Genomic DNA, 26,921 nt, shown 5'->3' with positions numbered 1-26,921 from the left:
GAATACCACATTTCAGGCATTAACTCTCGCCACAGACAAGCCAGTAGCTGACGGCCTTCACTTAATGACCCAGAGCAGTGGCGTTTGCATAGAGTTGTCAGTGCTAAAAGACATGCAACACTGTGTGAAATAAGCACAGAAATCAATGTGGGGTGTATGACTAATGTGTTCATTAGGGCAGTGAAGCAAAATTTGGCTTTACTGGGCTATGGCAGGAGATGACTAACTTGAGTGCCTTTGTGAACAGCTTGACATCACCTGCAGTGCCTCTCCTGGGCTCATGACCATATCAGTTGCTTCCTATACAACTGGAAAACCATGGCCTGGTGTGATGAGTACTAATTTCAATTGGTAACAGCTGACAGTAGGGTTTGAGAGTGCTGCAGAGCCCATGAAGCCATGGACCCATGTTGTCAACAAGGCACTGTGAGAGTTTGTGGTGGCTCCATAATGGTTTGGGCAGTGTTTAAATGGAATGGACTAGATCCTCTGGTTCAACAGATCTGATCATGTGAGTTGTCACTGGGCTACTGTGTTCATGATTTGTTTTCACAAAATATTAGAGCATTGAGGGGCACATATGTTTTTCTTCGGTTAATGTTTTTAGCACTGGTATCAACTGAAATATTGAAATAAGTACATTTTTTTACAAATGGAACCATATACTTTCTATAACTGGATTTGACAGCTCTTGAGAAGACAGTTATAGAGATGTAGCATTAGTTAATGTTGACATTGAAACCTGTTGTAAAAAAATTTGGCAAATGTCCTAGAATGTGATAGCACCGAGGCCGGAAATGGCATTTGTGGTGTAAACGCTGCCAACCAAATGTCTCAGAACAGACTGCATAGTTGTGTACTGTAAGTCAGGCCTGTACTATGAGAATAAAGCTTTATTTTCCCTTGAACCAACTTATGACTTAGATGCAGGTTCACCTACAATGTTGTATATGGAAATATGACACAGGCTATAATCTAGAGTATCACAAAGGGCTTAGGAAAACTATTTTACAATTTTGTACCCTCCCAGATTGAGGTGAGCTGAATCAGAGAAATCAGCTGTTCATTCTTCAAATATAAAGAGGTCTTATACACTGCAAAAAACAAGTACTGTATTAAAAATCTAAAAGTTAGAAGGAAGATTTGACCTGTCTTTTACTGTATGTGGCTGTGTGCTTCTTAGAGGTAAAATACGTACATGCTGTCAGACAGCTGTCTCTACCTACACTACACTAAATTATATCATATGGGATACATTCACGGAACTAAACATTTTACTGAAAATACTTTGGTGACCACCTGTAGACCACAGAATGCTGTATGTAAGCACATTATGACAGTGTTACCAGCTATATGCAATACACACTATTCACTTATCTGCCACTGCAATGGAATTTCATACACACATAAATAAAATAAACAGTTTACTACCAATGAGTTGAGAGAGAGATAGAAAGAAAGCTTTATCCTCTATTTAAGCAAGAGTTAAAGCTGTTACCATGAAATGAAAGGCACATTTGCAATTGCCATTCAAAAGATCTATGAACAGATGTTATTTCAGTGAATGACATGGTAGAGGATGCACTGGTGATTCAATGACACATATTTTCTGGCATAGTTGAGGCTTCATCATAGACTGCTTCTTTGAGTGCTTCCAAAAGAAATAAATCAAGAGTCAAATCAGGTGACCTTGCAAGCCATTTGACAACAGAATTTTGTCCTATCCAATATCCAGGGAAGTTCTCACTCAGTATTTGGGTTGCAACACAGGACGGGGGAGCTGGACAACCATCATGTTGCAGCCACATAGACTGTTGAATATCCAGTGGTAGCTCTTCTAGAAAAAGCAGCAGAATGTTCAACTGAAAGTGTGTCTATGCATGTCCATTTAGAACACCTGAGATGAAGTAAGCTACCACAATGTAATTTCCTATGATGCCACCCCATATTTTTACACTCCACAGCCATTAATGTCATACCTGACAAAGTCAGCGAGGATTTCTGGCTGCCCAGTAGTGCATGTTATGCAAATTTAAATTGGTGTGGTTAGTTAACAATGTGCCATTGATAAAGAGCACACGTTGGAAAAATGTATGGTCATCCCTTAGTTGTTGAAGGGCCAACCAACAAAATTCTGTATGGTGTTCAAAATCATGGTCATCAAGTGCCAGATGTAATGACAGATGATAGGGATTGAAATTTTGTCAATGCAGGATGCGAATGAGACTCGTCTGGCTGATTCCACATTCCTTGGGAATATGTCTCACACTACTACATGGATTCATTAGCATCATAGCCAGAACAGCTTCTTCGTGTTCTTGGTCAGGTGTAGTCTTCTTTCTTGTCCTCTTTTTGACATTCAAGCAGCCTCTTGGCACTATCATTTTAATAATTCATGCAATTGCCTAGAGCATCAGACACTGGCTATCCAGATAGATGGGCCTATACCACTGCACTACTTTTATGATATTTCTTTTAAATTCACCATATAAAAGTAGTACGTCCAACTTCTTATAGGCGTACATGTCTGCAAGCAATGAATGTTGAAGCAGGAATAAGTGGCCTGTAGTACAGACAAGTAAACAGGTAAGTGTATTGACACAGCATAGCACAAGAGGTCTGCTTGGAGGTGTTTGCGCCACTAATGGCAATTCTGGCCACTTGTTCTCAAATTCTAAAATATTCCTCAAATCTTTTCTGACAAGTTTCAACAATATTAACAAATGATATATCATTGTAATTGTCTTCTCAAGAGCTACTGAAAGCAATTATAACAAGTATTTGATTCCATTTAAAAAAACGTACTTGCTTCAATACCTCCACTGTTAAGAGCTTAAAAACATTGACCAAAGAAATACTTGATGAAATAAATCTCAGGTGAACAGCCTGGTGTGAGTGCACAAAGGACACAACATTTTGGCAATTGGCCTTCTTGCCATCATCAGGTGTGCTGGGGTACATCAGCACACCTGATGATGACAACAAGGTCAATTACCAAAATATTGTGTCCTTTTTACACTCACACCAGGCTGTTCACCTGAGATTTATTTTGTCATGAAATATGTCTGGAGAAATTGAAGAATTACAAAGAAATACTTGCCCCCTGATGCTCTAACACTTGCTGAAAACCATGTTCCAATACGTTTAACCATTCACAAAATAAAAAGGGGTTTTATGTCTTATGTCTCACAATGTATGCAAAAATCTATCATGATCCAACCAGGTGGCTTCCTCTTTCATTCCATTCTCCTATTCTTTCTTTCCTCTAGCATTGTCTTCTCTTCCTTTTTCAACTATTGAATTCAAGTCCTGCATCACAATTATGTTTTCATTTGCCATAACTATTTGAATAATTTCTTTAAGTTCTTACATTCTTTATTGCTTCTTAGCCACACAGGTACCATCTAATTGATAATCAATTTCATGTCACACATTAGGAAGCATTTGTGAGGCCCAGAAAGAATTTTCACTATGCAGCAGAGTGTGCATTGATTTCAAACTTAATACCAGATTAAAAGTGTGTACGAAATGAGGACTTGAATCTGGGAACTTTACCTTTCACGTGTATGTGCCCTACTGACTGATCCATACCAGAATGACTCATAGCTTATCTCTGTACATTTTCTTCTACCAGTATATTTGCTCCAACTTTTTAAAAGTTCTCCTGTATATCTTGTGGGACTAACACTTTGGAAGTTAGAAGAAGAGGAACTGATGAAAGTAAAGCTGTGAGATACATTGGGAGTTGTGCTTGGATATCTCAGTCACCACGTGGAAGATAAAGGTCAAAGGTTAGAGTCCCAGTCAGGCACACAATTTTAATCTGCCAAGAAGTTTGTCATGAGCAGTCAGTGAGACAAGCTCATTATAAATGCATGTTCTGAGTTACAGAATTATCTTTAGTAAAGGAGGCACATACACAAGGTCTTTCACAGAACCCCATAAAATGATTCCATGCCTGCTGGGTCCAGAGATCTAGGTGACCAAGAGCAGAACACAGTATTATCATGTCCAGTATGACTGATATAATGATTTGTAAGAGGTTCATTTAAAAGTATGTGCTGTTTTATGATTCACTGCACTTTCACAGTGATTGAAATTTTGGTCTTTTTGTACATTTTTTGTCATTCTTATTGATGTATCACTATAGACTAAGTGATCAAAAGTATCTGGACACCTGGCTGAAAATGACTTACAAGTTCATGGCACCCTCCATTGGTAATGCTGAAATTCAATACGGTGTTGCCCGCACTTAGCCTTGATGACAGCTTCCACTCTCGCAGGCATCAGGTGCTGGAAGATTCTTGGGGAATGGCAGCCCATTCTTAACAGAGTGCTGCACTGAGGAGAGGTATCAATGTTGGTTGGTGAGCCCTGGCACAAAGTCAGCATTCCAAAACATCCTAAAGGTGTTTTATAGGATTCAGGTAGGGACTCCATGCAGGCCAATCCATTACAGGGATGTTATTGTCATGTAACCACACCATCACAGGTCATGCATTATGAACAGGTGCTCAATCGTGTTGAAAGATGCAATCCACATCCTGAAATTGTTCTTCAAATGTGGGAAATGAGACATCAATGTAGGCCTGTGCTGTGATAGTGCCACGCAAAACAACAAGGGGTGGAAGCCCCCTCCAGGAACAACGTGACCATACCATATCACCACCATGTCCAAATTTTACTGTTGGCACTACATACGCTGCCAGATGATGTTCACTAGGCACTCGCTATACCCACACTCTATCATCAGATCAGCACATTGTGTACCATGATTCGCCACTCCACACAACATTTTTCCATTGTTCAGTTGTCCAATGTTTACACTCCTTACACCAAGCAAGGCATCATTTAGCATTTACCGGCATGATATGTGGCTTATGAGCAGTGGCTTGACCATAAAATCCAAGTTTTCTCACCTCCTGCCTATCTTTCATAGTACTTGCTGTGGATCCTGATGCAGTTTGGAATTCATATGTGATGGTCTGGATAGATGTCTCCCTATTACATATTATGACACTCTTCCACTGTCAGCGGTCTCTGTCAGTCAACAGACAAGGTCGGTCTGTACACTTTTGTGCTGTATGTGTCCCTTCACATTTCCAATTCACTATCACATCAGAAACAGTGGACCTAGGGATGTTTAGGAGTGTGGAAATCTTGTGTACAGATGTATGACCAAAGTTACACCCAATTACCTGACCACGTTTGAAGTCTGTGATTTCCGCAGAGCACCCCATTCTGCTCTCTCGCAATGTCTAATGACTACTGCAGTCACCAATATGGAGTACCTGGCAGTAGGTGGCAGCACAATACACCTAATATGAAAAACGTATGTTTTTGGGGGTGTCTGGATAAATTTGATCACATAGTGTATATTAAATAGTTATAGCTGTTGTAATTGCTACATTTATTCTGAATTACCTTGTTTGCATGACATAATTGTCACACCTTCCACAAGACAGGGAAATATTCAGACTTTTTCTCAACTGCAAGTACTCAAGTTGAAAACTAGTTTATTGGTATATACGTTTCTTTAACACTTCTACTGAATACCCTGAGTTTCTTTTAAGTGTGGATGGCATACAGACCAAACAGTAACATCCTGGTGGTAAAGCTTTGAATCTGAAAATGTTAAAAGTTTTTCCGAAGAAAAAATATACTGTTGTATGCATTTTATTTGTCCTGTAGCAGAGATTTCACATCCCCCCAAAGAGCTGATAAAAGTGGACACAGTTGAAGCAGATGGTGGAATGTAATCAGACTTTCATGTTACTGACAGAGAACCATAGATCTGTGCTCTGTCTACACATTTACATGCCAGTCAAAACTTGGATCTTAACAATTTGTGCTCCTTAACATGGCATTGATGCTGTAATCTTGCATCGCATTTCCCAGAAAATTGTCTGCTTCCAGTCCAGACTTCTCAGTGGCAACTGTCAACATACTCTTTGACATTGGAAGACATTGGGTAGTGGAGTTCTACTCTTTGATAATGAACACTTAGTGAAACCCTGAATTAATTAACCTGATTTTAAGGAAATCCTACTTTTAACAAATATTTCTCTGGGTCCTGGTGAAACTTCCATAAGAACAATGTTATTCTTCCCCATTTTTAACAAACTGTGCTTTAAGGAAAAACATCCAAACACTCTGTAAATTAAATTTCCTTTTTATGCAGTTCCTAACATGTCCAAGTGAGTTTCTCATTTATTTCAGTTTTACACTGGTTGTACTTTGTGTCCTGTGATGGTGATATATAGCAATCTGTTCTTTCAGTTGACATGTATCTAGATTGAATTCCATTGTAATGATGCCAGAAAAAAATGTTGAACAAATCAGAAAGTGATTTCCACCCTGCCTGCCATGTGACTTTGGTCACGTGATCTGATGCCACAGTCATTGAGTGATGAAGCACAAGCCATGAAGTGTTGACTTTGTTACAGTCAAATTTATAAGTTTTATACTTCTGTGGAGCTATGGCCTGCAAATGTAGGATGCTTCAAATTGAGCAGATGCTGATGATTACCCAAAATGTCAAAGACAATCACAACATAAACCTTTCGGACATGGTGAAAAAGTACGATTTGGCACCATATTAATTGTGAGGCATTGTCAAAAACAAGGAAGTGTTGTCAAATGCCAAAGCTAGCAGTTCCTCTGGCTGAAGAAGGAACAATACCTACATGCCAACATTCAGTGATGTGGAAATGATTCTTTTAAAATGGTTGCAAGGAATGCAAACAACTCTACAAGAGAAGGCTTGGAATATCATCAGGAAGATCAGTGTTGAAAATTTCAGTGCATCAAACACATGGTTTGATTGTTTTTAGATACATTACAATCTCTCATTTCAGAGTGAAAGTGGAGAAAGTGAGGCTGTGGATGCAGAAAATGTAAACCACTGGAAGAACACTACATTTCTGCAGTTAATACAGTGTTGTGAGCACAGAGACAATTTCAGTGCAAATGAAACAGCCTTTTTTTACAGTTTACTTTCTATAAAAACCTATTCTGTTAAGGGAGAAAAATGCCATGGAAGTAAAAAAAGCAATTAAAGAATAACTGAGCTACTGTGTGTAAATAGATATGGGAGTGAAAAATTGCTGCCACTGATAATAGGGAAATTTAAAACTGCTAGGTGTTTCAGAAATATTAAGAAATTACCTTGTACAAATGAGTACAACAGCAATGCCATGATGAGGTCAGAAATCTTTACAAGATTTATCTGGCATTTAGATGCCAAAATGGGTGCAGCAGCTATAAAAATATTACTTATGATTGTCTGATGCATTGCACGTCCAAAGGAAATATCATTTCTGGGAAATAGCAATGTTGTGTTTATTCCACCTAACTGCTCAAACCATCTCCAGCCTTTGAACCTGGATATAATACACTCCATTAAAGCCAAATACAGGGTAGCAGTTGTCCAGAAATCAATTATATTCCTTGAGAGGAAGGAAGTGATGAGGCTTAAGATTTTACAGGCCATGCATATGTTTGTTGCTGTGTGGAATTTTGTAACACAACAGACTGTGTTAAATTGTTTTGCAATGGCTGGTTGTGATATATCAATTGCTGATGAAGACAACATTGTTCCACAAGAAGAATGCAATAGAATCACAGATGTTTCTGAAAATTTGACATTCCAGGCCTTTGTTTCTTGTGATGACAAAGTTTTGACTTCAACACCCAAGATGAATGTGAGCGTGATGCATAAAACTATGGTGAAGGAACACTGTGGGGTAGAAAGAGGTGGTAGCAATGATCATGAAGAAGAAGAAGAAGAAGGAGAAGAAGAGGAGGAGGAGGCCATTGCACCAAGTTTTGTTTCTGCTGTACAATGTACTGTCAGGAAATACTTTTTGTCGTTTAATGCAGAGGAGTGAGTTATAACAAACATCAATCAACTAGAGTGACAATTTCTGTGATTACAGTATGCTGGAAGAAGGAAAAATCAACACTCCTTTATTTAAAAAAATAAAGAATGTGTTCTGCAATAAGTGCAATTTACGTGCATGTTGTATTTAAATTTGTAGCAGATTATTGTTAAGTTTGTGACTAAATATCTCTTATGTCATCTAAACATTCATGAATTATTACTCTAGGTCACTCTTTCTGTGTACCTAGCAAAAACTCCCATTTAAGAAAAACCCCTATTTCAGGAAAAAATACTTGAGTCCCCAGTGATTCATTAGAAAGGGGTTTTACTGTGCTTCTCATTAAGTGGTCATCCCTCTATAATTACAAATGTGAGTCCTGATACTGATTCACTCCAGTGATGTCTGACCAGGCTACATGAATATTTAACAGGTATTGACATAAAGACTGATCACCTCACCAGAAATTCATGAACTGTACAACACAGCAGACAGCAATTTTACAGTCATTAGCAAAATTGCTCTTGTCAAGGCATGGGAGTGCTTGCAACCCATATTGGACTATGTGTAATGTAATTTGGCTTGCCATGATCAACACATTGTCAAATATATGATACAATCTGCATGGGGTCCACCATAGTGAAGGTCATGATTATGATACTAATGACAACCTGTACAATCAATGACATTCCGTGCATTGATGTCACACATAATGTCTGAAAGAACAGACATCATATCCGTATAAGTATGTAGTTCTGGCAATACTGGCCATGAGCTGCTTCTGTGTGGATGCACACACATTACCCGAGCTCTTACAGGACTTGGTAAGAATGTCATCCAAAAGTAATGAGTGTGGTGGGTAGGGACACTACAAATGTAGTGTGTGGACATATAAGGTGAGAATGTGGGTCTCACGGGATGCGTGCACTAGAGAGTCCCAGCAGTTGCACTATCCTCTGTGCACTCGGTGGCTCAGATGGACAGAGCATCTGCCGTGTAAGCAGGAGATCCCCGGTTCGAGTCCCGGTCGGGGCACACTTTTTCACCTGTCCCCGTCGATATATATCGACACCTGTCAACAGCTGAAGGTATTAATATATAATTCTAAACTCGTCAGTTTGTTGTATTAACAATGGTGAAGTACATTCTGCTCACACTAGAAATAAAATTCACTAAATGGTGCTGTCACAATGACCTGAACAAAGTACTGTAATACAGACTTATCATTCCTTTAACCCCAACATTAACACACATGCTGGTGCAACAATATGGCTATTGCAGAGTTCATACCACACCATGACACAACTTGTCCAATCAAGTGTGGAAAATCACAAACTGGACATATGTCCAGGCCATCAATAGCTAATCAGTCAGTCTCTGTTGTCTGCTGTACTAACAGTACAACGATTTAATGAATAAGTGGGGCCTCGGCCTCAGTGACCACAATCTATCAATTAAGAGTAACGTCAGCATAAGAAAACTGAATTAGTGGTGGCCAAATCACTGTCCTTCTACCAAGGACTTGACTACATGGTACATCATTTTATAGTCCCGTTCAGTAAAGCCCTTAGTGGCCTCCACTATAATAAAAATAATTATGAGCCACTGAAGTCAGGTATGTTGTTCTCAGCAACATGTTTCACATCTAGGTGGTTGGCACATGGCTACAGTTTAGCAATGGTCATTCATTTGAGTGGACATATGGTTGATAATCATGCCCACATAAAAGGTTTTGTAAGTTACAGCAGTGGTGGTACGTTATGTGATTGCTTACACATGTGGCCCTACCTACATTCAAGACAGCCATATCATATACCAGTAAGCTGTAACATTTGCTCATCCTTTTATGTGGGAATGACAACCAAACAGCTATCTGCCGTAATGAATAGCCGTCACCAAACTGAGGCCAAGACTGAGTTGACTATCCACAGGCAGGACATGCTGTTGACTACATCATACCAATCTTCAATGACTGCTTCACTATCTGTGCCATTGTGATTGTGCAATGTCCAGATTTGTGTGGCATTCAAATGTGCCAGTGACCTGATGTTGGACTGCATGGGAATGCGAGTGCAGGCACGCTCATTGTCGATGTTCACAGGGGAGGATCACCAAATTGTGCACCAAGGACATTGCAACACCTTCACATCTGCAACTGTCATTGAAGAGCAAGTAATGGATTCCTTGCAACATTCTGTGTCACCCCAACCAATGATCAGCAACTAGCAGCAGTTTGAATAGGGAATTACCATGTCATGTATAGGTTGTCATTAACACCACAACACAAATGGCTGCAGTCATTGAAGAGCAAGTATGGATTCCTTGCAACATTCTGTGTCACCCCAACCAATGATCAGCAACTAGCAGCAGTTTGAATAGGGAATTACCATGTCATGTATAGGTTGTCATTAACACCACAACACAAATGGCTGCAGTCATTGAAGAGCAAGTAATGGATTCCTTGCAACATTCTGTGTCACCCCAACCAATGATCAGCAACTAGCAGCAGTTTGAATAGGGAATTACCATGTCATGTATAGGTTGTCATTAACACCACAACACAAATGGCTGCATTTGTAGTGGTACCACGACCAGAAAGCATGCACTGCTGATGAATGGCATTGGATTGTGTTCAGCATTGGTAGTGTTCAGCAATGAATTGCAGTCCTGTGTTACTCTATATGACCACCATTGGCACATATGTTGGCAACCTGGGGAATGGTCCCATTCTTCCAATATTTTGGAGAAATATAGTGGTATTACTCCCTACATCAGGGTGTGGGGAGCCATTGGGTATCACTTCATATCATGGCTGGTAGTAATTGAGGGAAACATGACAACAAAAATGTATGTTACAGACATCTTGCACCTTCAGGTGTTACCTCTCATGTGACAGTATTGTGGTGCCATTTTTCAATAGGGTAGTACTTGTCCACACATGGCACATGGCACATATCTCATGAACAGTCTGTGTGATGTAGACTCCCAGGTCTATCCCTGATAGAACATCTATGGCTCCAGCTTGGATGTCAACTCCATCCCAAAGATAGTATCCTCATTATCTAGGACTAGTTACAACTGTCTGTAGGTCAGTTTGCCATAAGAGAGGATACAATGACTTTATGACATCCTTCCCAACCAAGTAAATGCATTCATCCATTTCAGAGTGGGTGTAATGTCACATTGAAAGGTGGGCTCATTCTGCCAAATTCTCTGTAAATATTACTCAATTTTGTATAACTGAAATAATATCTCGTACCCTGTCAGCCCATGCAGTTCCATTTTGTTTTCTCCCCCTTTTGTTGTTGTTTCACCCTTTTTGGTCAGGCAGTGTAGCTGACTTAATAAAGGATTCAAATATACTGGAGGAGACTTCATTATCCAACTATTGTTTGCAACAATTATTGTAAGTGGTGGGCATGAAATGACATCTTCCAAATCAATACTAAATGTTTTCTCTGAAAGTTAATCAGAAAAAAATAGATCTGAAGCCCACTCATGATATACACTTTAAGACAAGAAAACTTATACACCACAAAGGAGTTATGCAAAGTGGTCACAAATTGATCATACAATGAAAAATGAAAAATTGTAAACTTTGGTGGCTGGTGGATGAAGGTGTGATTCAGTACTGCAATTTCACCATGCAGCTGGTGAGAACTGTAAACAGGGGTCATGATGATACCAAGGCATAGAGTCTTTGTGAATTTCACTTTGTGTACTCAGTTCGACAGTAACCATGCCTTACATGAAAAACATACACAGATGTTAACACCTGAGAGAGGATGTGATGTTGGTATTAAATAAGCCAGTTAGAGAAATTGGCAGATCATTCGACACTTGAACAGGAGTGATGCCACTATTTGATGATACTGACAGGAATGGGTGAACCATGGCTGAACACAGAGTCAAGAAGAAATCAGTTGATCTAAATGGACAACAGAACTTGAAGGCCAAGCAATCATAAGAGAGGCACTCAGAGTCTTGGACATATCATTGTCATCAGTTTGACATGCAACTGGTGCTACAGTGACCCCAGCTTCCAGAAATGGTGATCATCTCAAAGTGCCCCTTGTGGCTATTACCAGTGATCCCTGTACACCAACAAGCCCATTTGTAGTGGTGTCCGGCACATTCAGCCTGTAATCTCATTGAATACAGTAGAATTGTATCCCATTTGGAACTGAGCCTCAATAACCAGCAAAGATGTATCTGGAGATGCTGTGGAGAGATACCAATCTGACAATGAGGAGTGATGGTCTGGGGTACTATTTCATAGTAAGACCCCTTTGATTGTCATCTAAAGTGGGGGGGGGGGGGGAGCATTGATAGTGATTGAGCCAAATATCTCACAAAATAAGCATCAAACAAAAAAACTACAAAGAACGAAACTCGTCCAGCACTATGGTTGGCTCACTAGATGGTGCTGCCATAGGTCAAACGGATATCAACTGCGCTTTTTAAAATAGGATCCCCCATTTTTTATTACATATTCATGTAGTATGTAAAGAAGAAATATGAGTGCTTTAGTTGGACCACTTTTTTCACTTTGTGGTAGATGGCACTGTAATAGCCACAAACGTATAAGTACATAGTATCACATAACATTCTGCCAGTGGGAATGGTATTGGCTTCATGATCCATTAATTGTGTTAAAATGGACTGTTTACCTATTGCGGAAAAGGTCGATATTGTGTTGATGTATGGCTATTGTGATCAAAATGCCCAACGGGTGTGTGCTACGTATGCTGTTCGGCATCCTGGATGACATCTTTCAAGTGTCTGGACTGGATAGTTACGTTATTTAAGGAAATAGAAAGTGTTCAGCCACATGTGAAATGTCAACCAAACCTGCAACCTGCACATCAGTAGCAGACAAATTGCGCGAGAATTGGGAATCTCGGAAACGTTGGTGTTCAGAATGCTACACCAACATTGATTGCACCTGTACCATATTTCTATACACCAGGAATTGGATGGTGATGACTTTGAACGTTGTGTACAGTTCTGCCACTGGGAACAAGAGAAATTATGGGACAATGACAGATTTTTTGCACATGTTCTATTTAGCGACAAAGCATCATTCACCAACAGCGTTAATGTAAGCTGGCATAATATGTGCTACTGAGCAACGGAAAATTCATGATGGCAGCGACAAGTGGAACATCAGCAACCCTGGTGGGTTAATGTATGGGGCGGCATTATGGGAGGAAGGATAATTAGCCCCAAATTTTATTTATGGCAATGTAAATGGTGCAATGTATGCTGATTTCCTACGTAATGCTCTACTGATGTTACTACAAGATGTTTCACTGCATGACAGAATGGCGATGTACCTCCAACATGATGAATGTCTGGCACATAGCTCGTGTGCGGTTGAAGCAGTATTGAATAGCATATTTCATGACAGGTGGATTGGTCGTCGAAGAACCATATCATGGCCCACATGTTCACCAGATCTGATGTGCCTGGATTTCTTTCTGTGGGGAAAGTTGAAGGATATTTGCTATCGTGATCCACCGACAATGCCTGACAACATGCGTCAGCACATTGTCAATGCATGTGTGAACATTATGGAAGGCGAACTACTCACTGTTGAGAGGAATGTCTTTACACGTATTGCCAAATGCATTGATGTTGACAGACATCATTTTGAGCATTTATTGCATTAATGTGGTATTTATAGGTAATCACACTGTAACAGCATGCATTCTCAGAAATGATAAGTTCACAAAAGTACATGTATCACATTGGAACAACCGAAATAAAATGTTCAAATGTACCTACGTTCTGTATTTTAATTTAAAAAACCCACCTGTTACCAACTGTTCATTTAAAATTGTGAGCCACATGTTTGTCACTATTACAGATCCATCTATCACAAAGTGACAAAAGTGGTCCAACTAAAACATTCACATTTCTTTACGTACTACATGAATATGTAATAAAAAATGGGGGTTCCTATTTTAAAAAAACACAGTTGATATCCATTTGACCTATGGCAGCACCATCTAGTGGGCCAACAATAGCACCATCTGGTTTCCCACTTCAACCTAGACAAGTTTTGTTCTTTGTAGTTTTTTCGTTTGACACATATTTCGTGAGATATTTGGTCCGGTCACAATCAATGGACCACCCTGTATATCACCCTTACAGCACAGCAGTATTTAAATGATATTCTACACCCTGTTTAGTTGCCCTTCATGGCAAGCCATACTGGGCTTACATTTTAGCAAGATAATGCCCACACACATGGCAAGAGTTCTCCTGCTTGTCTTCATACTTGCCAAATGCTATCCTGGCCAGCAGGGTCACTAGATCTCTCCCAAACTGAATATATTTGGAGCATTATGGGCAGGACAGAGATTTTAAGGATCTAACACATCAGTTGAACAGAATTTCACACAATATCCCTCAGGAGGACATTCAGCAACTCCATCAATCAATTTTCCAGGGCTTGGTCGATTATTCATCTAAAACTGAGCTGAAATTCTTCTCCATAAGGGCCAGAGGAGGACCAATGTGTTACTGACTTACTCAGTTTGTGATTTCTGTCTCATTTGGATAATTCCTTCATAGTGCATAATTTTTTTGTCTTTGGGTGTATATTAAATACAAAGGCAACAAACAGACTTGTCCTCTATACAGATGTTAGTATTGAAATTTTTATCAGTGATCTTGAAGCAGCTGTAGCAAAAACTAGAACCAACATAAAAAATTATATGTTCAATAAATTAAAGAGACAGTACTGTCTTAACTCAAAGAGGGACATGGAACATATAACTCTGGGCAGGCTAACGGAGAAGAATTTCAGCTCAGTTTCAGATGAATAATTGACCAAGCCCCGAAATAATATATAAAAAGTAGAACAATTCATGGTGGGAGGGATCATTCAAAGTCTACAGTCTCTGTACAGAAACTTCTAATGAAAATGAGACTATGGCACTATTGCTGTGAAACAAAGCATAGAGCTATAGATAATGAGATATGATAGAAAATGCACCTGGCTGCCAAAAGGGCAATATGTGAAGCCTTCAATGATCAGCATCATAGAATTTTATCCAAAGACCTCTCAAAAACCCCAAACAAATTCTAGTCATATATTAAGACTGCGACTGGTATTGAAATTATAATGTCTAGACCCACACATATGATGCAGTAACTAAAAATTGATCATTAAAAAGCAAAAGTATAAATTTTGAACTTCTTTTTCAAAGGTTCCTTTGCAAAAGAAAATGCAGGAGTACTACTTCATTTTAAATCTCTCACCACTACAGATATTAGTGATATACACTGAAGTGGCAAAGAAACTTGTATAAGCATCCGTATTCAAATACAGAGACACGTAAATAGGCAGAATATGGCACTGCAATCAACACCTAAATAAGACAACCAGTGTCTGCCTTATCTGTTAGATCAGTTACTTCTGCTACAATTGCATGTTATCAAGATTTAAGTGAGTTTGAATGTGGTGTGATAGTTGGTAAACAAGCGATGGGACACAGCATCTCTGAGGTGCATTCCGACTAACTTGGGCAATTCAAGCAGGACAATGCAACACCTCACACATCCAGAACTGCTACGGAGTGGCTCCAGGAACACTCTTCTGAGTATGAACACTTCCACTCACCACCAAACTCCCCAGATCTGAACATTATTGAGCATATCTAGGATGCCTTGCAACATGCTGTTCAGGAGAGATTCAACCCTGTTGTACTCTTATGGATTTATGGACAGCCTGGCAGGATTCATGGTGTCAGTTCTCTCCAGCACTACTGCAGACATTAGTTGAGTCTATGCAATCCCATGTTGTTGCACTTTTGTGTGCTTGCAGGGGCCTTATTCAGTATGGGGTAGGTGTGCCAGTTTATTTGGCTCTTCTGTGTAGTTATTAGTGTAAGTGCCATTGAGAGACAGGTGAAACTGAACAAAACTTCATGGTCTGATGGATTACCTATCAGATTCATACAGAATTTGTGTCTCAGTTAGCCCCTCTTGACATAGCCCCTCTTTTAACCCTAATAGTATATTATTGTATAGTATATATCTCTTGAATAAAAAACTTTGTCCATACAAGAAGAGTATCAGAAGTGATCCACAGAAGCACCATCCAATATTTTTGACATTCATCTATTTTAGATCCTTATAACACATGAAATGTAATGAGGTATCTTGAACAGAATGACCACATTCACACCTCCAGTTGCTGTTCTACATATCGTCAGTTCCAGACTTTTGGTTTATGCAAACATTCTTAGAAAGAAAATCACAAGTTAGCAAGCTAGTGAAGTGACATAAGATCCCTTTTAAACCTGTTTAATCATTGTTATCAAAGAAAAAGGTATAGGTAAAAATGGTACTCTTACTTAGTAAGGAATACATTTCAAGTTTGAGTGATAAAATTGAGATGCAGATGCCGACATCACAAAATGAAATACTTTATTAATGGAATCAAGCAGCTGATTGGTTGTTTGGTTGATCCAAACAGCAAGGTCATTGGTACCATCAGATTAGGGGAGGATGGGGAAGGAAGACAGCCACACCCTTTCATAGGTACCATCCTGGCATTTGCCTGAAGCAATTTAGGGAAATCACAGAAAATGTAAATCAGGATCACCAGATATGGGTTTGAACTGTCATCCTCCTGAATGCAAGCCCAGTGTGCTAACCACTGCACCACCTCTCTCGGTAATCAAGCAGGCAGTCTGCTACTACCACCACCATTATGGCCAGTGGAGCAAAAAGGGAAGGGAGTGAAAACACAAATGCTATGTGTCTTTTAACACCTCAATAGAACAACAACAACTTTAGCTCCTCTAAAACAATTAGTAAAGAGAAAACTTGTTTTGTACATCTCTGCAAGAAATAAGTCAGAACAGAAATTCACCAAAGCCCTTTGGCATCAGAGCCTCTTGGCTTCACAGGAGGAGTAGTAATACCTATGAATAATATGTACTACTCTTTCCCTCTTCATCATCCATGATTTACAACCAGCTTGCATAGCCAATTTTACTTTTCACAGGGGCCAAATTTACATCTTATACTTGATGAAATGTTAATATCTCAGTCTCTCCCTGTCTACTGCAGTTCATTCTTCTCTCTGTCACCATATGATCTAATTTTTAGAGGATTTACAGTCTACACGAATCAACCAGTGTTAGAGCTATGAAATACCTTAACAGTGAAACAATATAAAGTATTTCTTGATAACTAATCATTTACTTTTCTTTCAGTGTAAGAGGGCAATGACTGCCCGTTTCCATTATGAAATAAGTATAGCAATATTTTAGCCCCTTCTTTATTTACTGTAGTGGTTTTGTTGTTACTTTCTTATTTTTGTAAGGTTTGGAGTACTATAGATACTGAAAAGTGAAAAATATTGACTCACAGATATGAATAGCAAGGATACTGGGAATCCGCCAGAGAGGTTATTGTTGTGTAAAAGAAATGTTTCAACTGTGTGTTTTGTTCTGACTGCATGTACCAGTAGAGGCTCAAGAAACGTCCTGTTGTAGGCTGTGAGATAATTAACATGGTGAGAGCTGCAACTCTCATCTCTAAGTGCTCTGAATGATTTGCAAGTATTGGCCAATAAAGCCCATAAACCTGGAAAAAAGAAAATATCATTATTTCATTATAGGCATATATTCAAATTAAATATTGCATACATACGTATCACTCAACTTTGCATCCAAACACATGCTCAATATACCAACAGCTCCAGTACTATTCATAAAATAACTAACTAAATCTCAAGCCTTTGAAGTGATATTCTACTTTTTTGAGAGTGAGTGGAGGGTGATGGGGCAAAGAGACTGGACAATCTTTTACACACTAGACAGAAAATCTACTGAAGGCCAGGGCAAAGCATGATACACCAAGATAGGCTGACATGTTGTTGTTTAGACGAGTACTGCTGGAAGACATTTTCCATACAGTTGTTTCGAAAGTTTGCACACCTTTGCTGTCTACCGGGTTTCTTCATTCCTTTCTTTCTCCAAACAAAAACTTCTGCCTCTGAATGGATGAGGTCCATTTGCCTTTGCACGTGCAGCTGTGGAAATGCTCCCATCTTCTAATTTATTATTTTTTCTAATAATTGTATCATAATAATAACTATTATTAACATACAATCAAACAATGGAAACTCCAAGTACGATAATCAACAATGTAGTTGCAGACAGGCACAATTAAGAGACAATTACATAAAGCTTTCAGCCACAGCTTTCAGCAGTAAAAGAGAGACACACACCATTGACACACACAAGCAAGCACACCTCACGTCCACCCAACTACCAACTCCAGCATCTCAGGCCAGAATGCTGGCGCGAGATACTGTAGTTGGCCATCTTGTGTACAGGAATCATGCTTGTGTGCTTTTGTGTATGTGTGTGTGTGTGTGTGTGTGTGTGTGTGTGTGTGTGTGTGTGTGTGTGTGTGTGTGTGTCTATTGTTATTAACATACACATAGATTCAGAATGATTTTCAAAAACTGAGCAAGTTAGCATAGCAGTTCACAAACTGGGTATGATCTCAGGAGGACTGTGTCTCAAATCCCTATTCAGCCACCTAGATTTATAGATTTATGTTTGAGGTAATTTTATTTATATTATTCAAGGCAAATGACAGGATGATTCATTTGGAAAGGACATTACAATTTTTTTTCCCCAATCCTTTACCAATATCAGCTTGTGCTATACTTTAATGGCCTGATTCTCAACAACTTTGCTTCATTTTGACCTTCTATGGAGTTATAAATTGTTTAAACACTTGAAACATGTAGTTTGTTAAACCCATGAATAACAATGTTAGGCCCAGTTGTCTGCCATTTTCCAGAGACAAATGATAAATGATCAACATATGTTAGATAACATACCATGAGGTATCCTTGCCTGACTGTGATATTTCCGCCCTACAGTAATCTTTGGTAAGTAGAGTTGAACAGCTGTCAGAGTACTAGACAGTTGTTAAGGCTGTATATTTAGTAAAATGATATACTTATGGAAATAATAAAAGTAGGCTGCGTGCTGAGTGATTTGAATACTGAGAAGAATAGAAGAAAGTGTAAGTCTATGTTGGTACTGTTGTGTTTAAAGTTAGTTGATGCATGGCTCCCAGGACTTATGATCGCATTATTTGCTAATGGGAATTGGTATATATTGTTAGTAAAGGTTGTATACATGTTTACTTATTTTGCAAAAATAAGCAGATTCAATATAATAAATAGTGCTTCTCATATAATTACTGAATGAAAAGAATTATTTCTTTCTTTCTGATAATCAACGTATTTTATGATTTTGTACATGACTGTAAAGTATTTACTTATCAACTGCACTGATAAGAGTTGCATGTGCTGACAATGGGTGGCACAATAACAGTTGAGTGGAGAGGCAGCATGGCATACCATGCGGCCAGAATGGAATGTGGTTCTTGAAAGGTTAATTTGCAAAAGTCAAGAAATGGAAGGAACTACAAGATCACCAGGATGCAGCATTCAGTGTGACAGAGTACATCATGCCATATGACAATAACAGCACAAGACGACAAAACAGTGCAGTAGTTTGCCTAGTATTGCTGCAGTAGAGTATTTGTTCACAGCTGTCACATTTTTGTGTTCCTTGGTGGTTTGGAATAATGTGTAATGATCAGGAGTGAACTGTATTAAGACAATACTTTACATGTTTATTCAAGATGTGATAGGTAATCTAGTACCCTTTCATCTACATTTACATCTATATCTACATCTGTACTCTGCAAACCACTGTAAGGGACATGGCAGAGGGTACATCCCATTTACCTATTATTAGGATTTCTTCCCATTCCATTCACGTGTGGAGCATGGGAAGAATGCTTGTTTGAATGCCTCTGTGCATGCTGTAATTATTCTAATCTTATTATCATGATACCTGTGTGAGTGATATGTAGGGGACTGTAGTACATTCCTAGAGTCATCATTTAAAGTCAGTTCTTGAAACTTTGTTAAAAGATTTTCTTGGGATAGTTTACATCAATCTTCAAGAGTCTTCCAGTTCAGTTTCTTCAGAATCTCTGTGACTCAAATATTCATTATTACAGAGACAAGTGAGAAGTACAGTGAAGTCAACTGGGAAGAATGATGTGAAAAAAAACCATGAAGAATGTGAGGAATCACAGAGAAAAGAGAATGAAGAATGTTGGAGAAAAACAATAAAATGGATTCAGAAAATTTCGTCATCATCATCTAGTAAGTCAAAAGAAGATATAGTCAAATGTGAAGATGTAGAACCTGACAATCAAGTAGGAACTTCTGAATGACACAGATTTACAAAAACAGGACCAAACAGGAGCAGTGGCAGATAATAGTTAATAAATCTGACCTGAAACTGAAAACACAAGGTCGCTACGAGTACTAGTAATATGTACCAGCAAGCTAAGAGAGGTGCAACTGCAATTGGTGCCAGGGAATAAGGCGCAGGAAAAAGAGCAAAAGTCAATAATAATAAAAATAAAAATCAAGAATTAGGAAATACAAGCCCTTGTAGATTTATGAAGTGATGCTTTGCCTACTTTGAAAAATCTGTATGAGACATTGTTGAGAAGCAGAAGCAAGTCAGTAAGTTTTCCTGTAAATAGATATAAAAATTTAGTTGCAAATGGAGATTTAAGCAAACTTGCCAAAAATTACTGGATGTGGTAATAGTCAGTGAAATATATATAGCTGTAAGCAGGCTTCTATTGAAACATGATTTTCAGGTTTAAAGAAAAATTTCCTAACAGACTCCTTTTGATCACATATTCTTAAGATAGTAAGGTGCCAAAATATGAAAAAAATGATTTTTTGAAATTTCCAGACTGGGAAACCGCCTCAAACCCAACATGAATATGCTACTAGTTCTGGTCCTCCACCCACATTGGTACTGCATACAAGGGCAACAACTTTCCTTCCATCAGCTATTGCAGCCTCATTTACAATTATGGGGCCCTACCATTTGTGCCTGAACAATGAGACATATGATCTGCTATATTGGAAAACATTTTCACCCAACAACAAACCAGTGTGACCATAATACTTCACTTTAGTGAACAGTAACCTCAACCAATGATCAAATTCTTTAGTGTTGGATATTACCTTACCATCCCCTATCCAACATGCCTACAATATTCTCAAAAAGATGCTGATGTCATGTTGCACAAAACCAATGCATCAAATGGTCATGCAGATCCTTTACTACAACAGGCATGGCAACAAGACAACATCTGGATTCTGGAGACATTTGCATGGAATGATTGATGCCAATATCAATTTAGACACTTTGCTACTACACACATAGCAACAACAACTCATTCTGCAAGTTTAGCTAGCGTAATTGCTCATAAAGGACAGCCATTATACAAGTTGCTCCAAGCTGCAAGCAGATTGCACACTACTCTCATCTTGAGTGTCATGGTAGCTACCATGAGAACCGTCATTCCTACTGAAGACAGCCAATCCATGCCAGATTAGTTCAATGAGCCACCTCCACCCAGCTACCATTGAGCACACCCAAAGACCTCCAAACTATCCACCCCACGGTTGAGAAGCTGGCTAATCAGATAGACACACTGCAACTATTAACTGTGACTGTATGTAATGTGCATACACACCACACCCCATAGTTATGAGCTACCTCGGGCAGACATATGTTGGTTTCACATACGTTTTTCTATGGCTATGAAGTGCACAAAATCATATATGCAATCTCATTTAGACACAACAGGTTATGACATCTACCTACAGTGCCTACCACAGAGGGTTCATTGACAGTCTACAATACACAGGCCATTCTGAACTATTCATTGTGCTGTCAGGAGCAAAACAACACTGAACCCAGTACCTCTAACATGACTACACTCTATTCTTTAATTGAGACTGTTTATCACTGACTATCCTTCAGACTTATTGTTATTAAATGACACAGGAGCAGATGTCAGCATGTTACCAGTCACATTCTCTCCTGATGATAAGCAAGCTGGTATGGTGCTGCTACTGGCAGTCAACAATTCTGTCATCCACAAGTACAGTCATAAGACTTTGCTGTTTGACATCAGACTCAACGATAGCAGCAAGTGGACATTCATATTAAGTGACACTGCTTAACAATTTTGGGTGCAGATTTCCTCACACAAGCTGCTCTTACTGTGGATTTTGAGGATGCTTTCCTGATACATTCTGTAGTGGGTCAAGGTTTAGTGACACAAGATACTGAGCATCAGTGACAGAGGTGAGAAAAGGTCATTATTTTGTCAGGGATGGAAGGAGGGAAAGCAAAACTTTGTGTGTGGGGAGTGGGTTCTTTCCTTGGCTCAGAGGGTGAGGTGTGAACAACACATTGGTGGTTCTACTAACAGTCATTTATTGAGACATAAGACCCTTTAAACAAACAAATGCAATATGTTTTAACTTGCTCAATTTGTCATGGCTGCAGAGTGGCTGAGTCATAGCTGAGTCATAGCGTGCAGATTCCGGGGAATGATGATGCGGTGACGGCTCGTGTTGCAGTGGCACGCTGGCAGTGCATTCCTTAATCACTACCATACCCTGACTCAGTGTGATGGCAGCACAGTCTTCTCCTTGTGAATTCTCTCATTGTACAAGGTGCATTCAAGTTCTAAGGCCTCCGATTTTTTTTCTAATTAACTACTCACCCGAAATAGATGAAACTGGCGTTACTTCTCGACGTAATCGCCCTGCAGACATACACATTTTTCACAACGCTGACGCCATGATTCCATGGCAGCGGCGAAGGCTTCTTTAGGAGTCTGTTTTGACCACTGGAAAATCGCTGAGGCAATAGCAGCACAGCTGGTGAATGTGGGGCCACAGAGAGTGTCTTTCATTGTTGGAAAAAGCCAAAAGTCACTAGGAGCGAGGTCAGGTGAGTAGGGAGCATGAGGAATCACTTCAAAGTTGTTATCACGGAGAAACTGTTGCGTAACATTAGCTCGATGTGCGGGTGCGTTGTCTTGGTGAAACAGCACACGCGCAGCCCTTCCCGGACGTTTTTGTTGCAGTGCAGGAAGGAATTTGTTTTTCAAAACATTTTCGTAGGATGCACCTGTTACCGTAGTGCCCTTTGGAAATCAATGGGTAAGGATTACGCCCTCGCTGTCCCAGAACATGGACACCATCATTTTTTCAGCACTGGCGGTTACCCGAAATTTTTTTGGTGGCGGTGAATCTGTGTGCTTCCATTGAGCTGACTGGCGCTTTGTTTCTGGATTGAAAAATGGCATCCACGTCTCATCCATTGTCACAAGCGACGAAAAGAAAGTCCCATTCATGCTGTCGTTGCGTGTCAACATTGCTTGGCAACATGCCACACGAGCAGCCATGTGGTCGTCCGTCAGCATTCGTGGCACCCACCTGGATGACACTTTTCGCATTTTCAGGTCGTCATGCAGGACTGTGTGCACAGAACCCACAGAAATGCCAACTCTGGAGGCGATCTGTTCAACAGTCATTCGGCGATGCCCCAAAACAATTCTCTCCACTTTCTCGACCATGTCGTTAGACCAGCTTATGCGAGCCCAAGGTTGTTTTGGTTTGTTGTCACACAATGCTCTGCCTTCATTAAACTGTCGCACCCACGAACACACTTTCGACACATCCATAACTCCATCACCACATGTCTCCTTCAACTGTCGATGAATTTCAATTGGTTTCACACCACGCAAATTCAGAAAACGAATGATTCCACGCTGTTCAAGTAAGGAAAACGTCACCATTTTAAGTATTTAAAACAGTTCTCACTCTCGCCGCTGGCAGTAAAATTCCATCTGCTGTATGGTGCTGCCATCTCTGGGACGTATTGACAATGAACGCGGCCTCATTTTAAAACAATGTGCATGTTTCTATCTCTTTCCAGGCCGGAGAAAAAAAAATTGGAGGCCTTAGAACTTGAATGCACCTCGTATTATGAACAAACAGCTATGGCATGGCGTGGAGTGCTCTGTTCCAGTATGAAACCAGTGACCCTCAGGTTCGGCATCTTCTGGCAGAGTTATCAAATTCTAGGTTCACAGGTGACCCATTTGGTGACGCTGCAGTCCCTTCATCCTCACCAGCCACCTGGGTAAGTACCACACAAACTTCTTTCAGGTAACATCTGGGATGGTATCTTCTGCAGTGACCTATTGGTGCGGTACCGACATCATCTTCTGTTGGGCAGCGTAGTGGCTAAGATGGTGTAGCAGAGTATGACATCCACTGACTAACCATTGGGTTTGTCCATCCATATAACCTTTCTTCATGTCATCTTGACTGACTCTATGGTCATTGATCTATGCTTCTCATGTTGGGCAGAAACATGACCAATGTCAACACACATGCTGACTTTCCATTGATTTACTGCTATGCTAGTGTGGTCAGACATTGCCCTGTCATCCTCCTCTGCATCACTAGAAATGTCACGCATGTGAGTTCAGTATGCTGACTGATCCTGGAGCATTGACCACTGATGAGCAAACAGTACTGGTTGTTGTGCCCCTTGGAAGCACTGCCCCTCTGCTCCCATTTATCTGTTGAAGTGCTGACTGCCTCTGCTCAAACTCCACTGGTCCTTGGCCTTCTCACATTGGGCAGAAACATGACCAATGTTGACACACTAGCCAGCTTCCCTTGTTCAACCCTTGCTGCTTCAGAATATTGTGGCTTAACGTGTCAAAGCGTCTAAAATCTTCATTTAACCTATAATAAGTCTTTATGTATTTTTCTGCTTTTAACAACCATAAAAAACACATAATTATTATACACCCTACAATTCCGTCAATGGTTGCACTACATCCAGTATAAATGGACATTTGACAACACACACCACTCACAGGTTAGACAACTTAAATATCTCTGTGTCAAATGACAAAAGGGGCCAGTGGAAGTCCTACCACTGTAACTTGGTATACAAGCCCCATAACATTGGAGATGATTATGCAAGATCTAAGCCTGAAACTACCTGGTTACATATTGAAAACTGTCTTAGAAGATACTCTGAAGGCCACAGAATGTGAACTACAAGCAGCCTGCAAAACATTGGAGATACCTAAGACACCTTCACAGTGTGACTTGGTCTCTCATACAGTGTGTTTTTGGAAACACAATGGACTGTGAAGCCACTGAGCAAGGCCAAACACACAAAGAGTCACTATATTCATACCAGTCCCATTGGATCATGCCAGAATGGCTACATGAGACCAAAGTTATTTTTGATGGGATGCTTCAGGATGACGATACATGCAATTCAGACAGCCCTTTTTCATCAACACTCCATCTACTATGCAAGAAGAATGGTTTATGGCATCCTTTTGCAAATCATTGTGCAGTGATCACCTGAAAAATCCCCGACAGGTACCAATACCAAACATCCAGGATTTCACAAGTGCTCTGGTGAGTACAAGCATTTTTAGTGTGATAAATTGCTGAAAAGTGTATAAGCACAGTCCAGTGGCAACCAGTGACATACCTAAAACTGCAGTGATAATGCCATTTGGACTCTATAAGTTTATGGCTATGCCATTTGGGCTTAAAAACATGTCCCAGGTGTGGAAACATTTTTTTGGGTAAGGTTCTAAGGGACCTTCCATTTTAACTCAACAATATATTAATATTTTCTAAACATGACCAGTTACATGAACATCACTTAAGGGTCATGGGACAGAAGTTAACTGACTACAAAATTACTCTCAACCAACACAAGTGCATTATCAGCAAATTTGGTACCTGTGTCAGCTATAAAGTGTCAGCACATGGCATCACATCCTTACCCGGGAAGTTAGATGCTTTAAATGCCCTTCTGTGGCCACAGAATAATCAACAACTGAGGCCCTTCCTCAACATGGTTAACTTTTACCAACACCACCTCCCAGTAACTGATGCAGCACAAAAACCTCTCACAAATGCTCTGGCAGGCCATAACGCAACATGCAAGTGCCCCTTCCAGCAGACACCAGAGATGGAAACTGCTTTCAAGGACTTGCAAGAAAGCCTTGTCAGTGCTGTGGTGTTCACCAATCTCACTCCTGTGGCACACTTAGCTTTTGTTGTTGGCAAAATCCAATACACTATTGGTGCAGCACTACACCATAAAGTGAACAGACAATGGAAACCCCTGAATTTCTTCTCCCAAAAACTGCAACCTGGCCACACATATTGGAGCTTTTTGCAATTTACAAGAGTGTTTGACATTTCTGATCCTTTCCAAGGACTGACCTGTGACCATTTACACTGACCAAAAACCCACTGTGTCAGCATTTCAAAAGATTAGTAGTAAGTGCTCTTCATACCAATTCAGACACATCAAATACGTCTGTCAATTTACAATGGACATCCACCACATTCATGGTGCTGATAACATTATAGCTGACTACTTGTCTTGTATCAGCCTGTTTTGAACTACGGTCACCTCTCCATTGCTCATTCTTTAGATCAACAGCTTCAAATGTTATTGAATGACTGCTCCACTTGCCTACACCTCCAACTGTTGGAAGCTCTCACTGGCACAGCAAGTATATGGGGAATGCCTCTAGAAACAAACCAAGGCCTTCCTCACACCTCAGTTTCAACAGATGGCTTTTGTCAGTGTCCACAACCTGGCGCACCCCAAGTCCAATGCCACAATTGAGCAGATAATTGATCAAACATTATGGCCTGCAGTCAGCAAAGATGCATGCTCACATGTGCATGCAGCAAGATTGGATGTTATGTGCATGTAGATGTGGGACAATTTCTGCCATCAGTGATGAGGTTTGGCACATTCCCATTGATCTAGTTGACCCTCTTCTCCCTTTTGAATGTTGCAGATACATATTCTCCGTGGTGGACAGATGCATATTGTGGGCAGAGGCTGTTTTGAATGAGGACATATCTGCTGAAATGACTGCTAGGACGTTCATTGAGATCTGGTTGGCATGTTTTAGTTGCCCTCTACACATCACTGCAAACCAAGTGTGAAAGATTGAGCCCAACCTATTCAATGAAGAGTTAAAATTGTGCAATTTCCATTGCCATCATACCACAAGCTACCACCTAGC

The 26,921-nt window shown here is 40.0% G+C and overlaps 2 protein-coding genes across 3 annotated transcripts in view; both read right to left on the bottom strand.

Moving 5' to 3' along the window:
* The window catches only part of LOC126248044 (uncharacterized), a 557,758-nt gene that overhangs the window by 29,447 nt on the left and 501,390 nt on the right, over positions 1-26,921 (bottom strand). The window lies entirely within an intron of this gene.
* Positions 1-26,921, bottom strand: part of LOC126248043 (uncharacterized) — a 706,800-nt gene that overhangs the window by 395,685 nt on the left and 284,194 nt on the right. For both annotated transcript variants that reach the window (XM_049948671.1, XM_049948672.1), the window contains exon 10: positions 17,269-17,486. In XM_049948671.1, the coding sequence (XP_049804628.1) occupies positions 17,269-17,486 (218 nt within the window). The remainder of the gene's footprint in view (positions 1-17,268; positions 17,487-26,921) is intronic.

Source organism: Schistocerca nitens, chromosome 3, assembly GCF_023898315.1.
Source record: "Schistocerca nitens isolate TAMUIC-IGC-003100 chromosome 3, iqSchNite1.1, whole genome shotgun sequence".
NCBI classification, from domain to species: domain Eukaryota; kingdom Metazoa; phylum Arthropoda; class Insecta; order Orthoptera; family Acrididae; genus Schistocerca; species Schistocerca nitens.
This window is presented reverse-complemented; position numbering and strand designations above follow the sequence as displayed.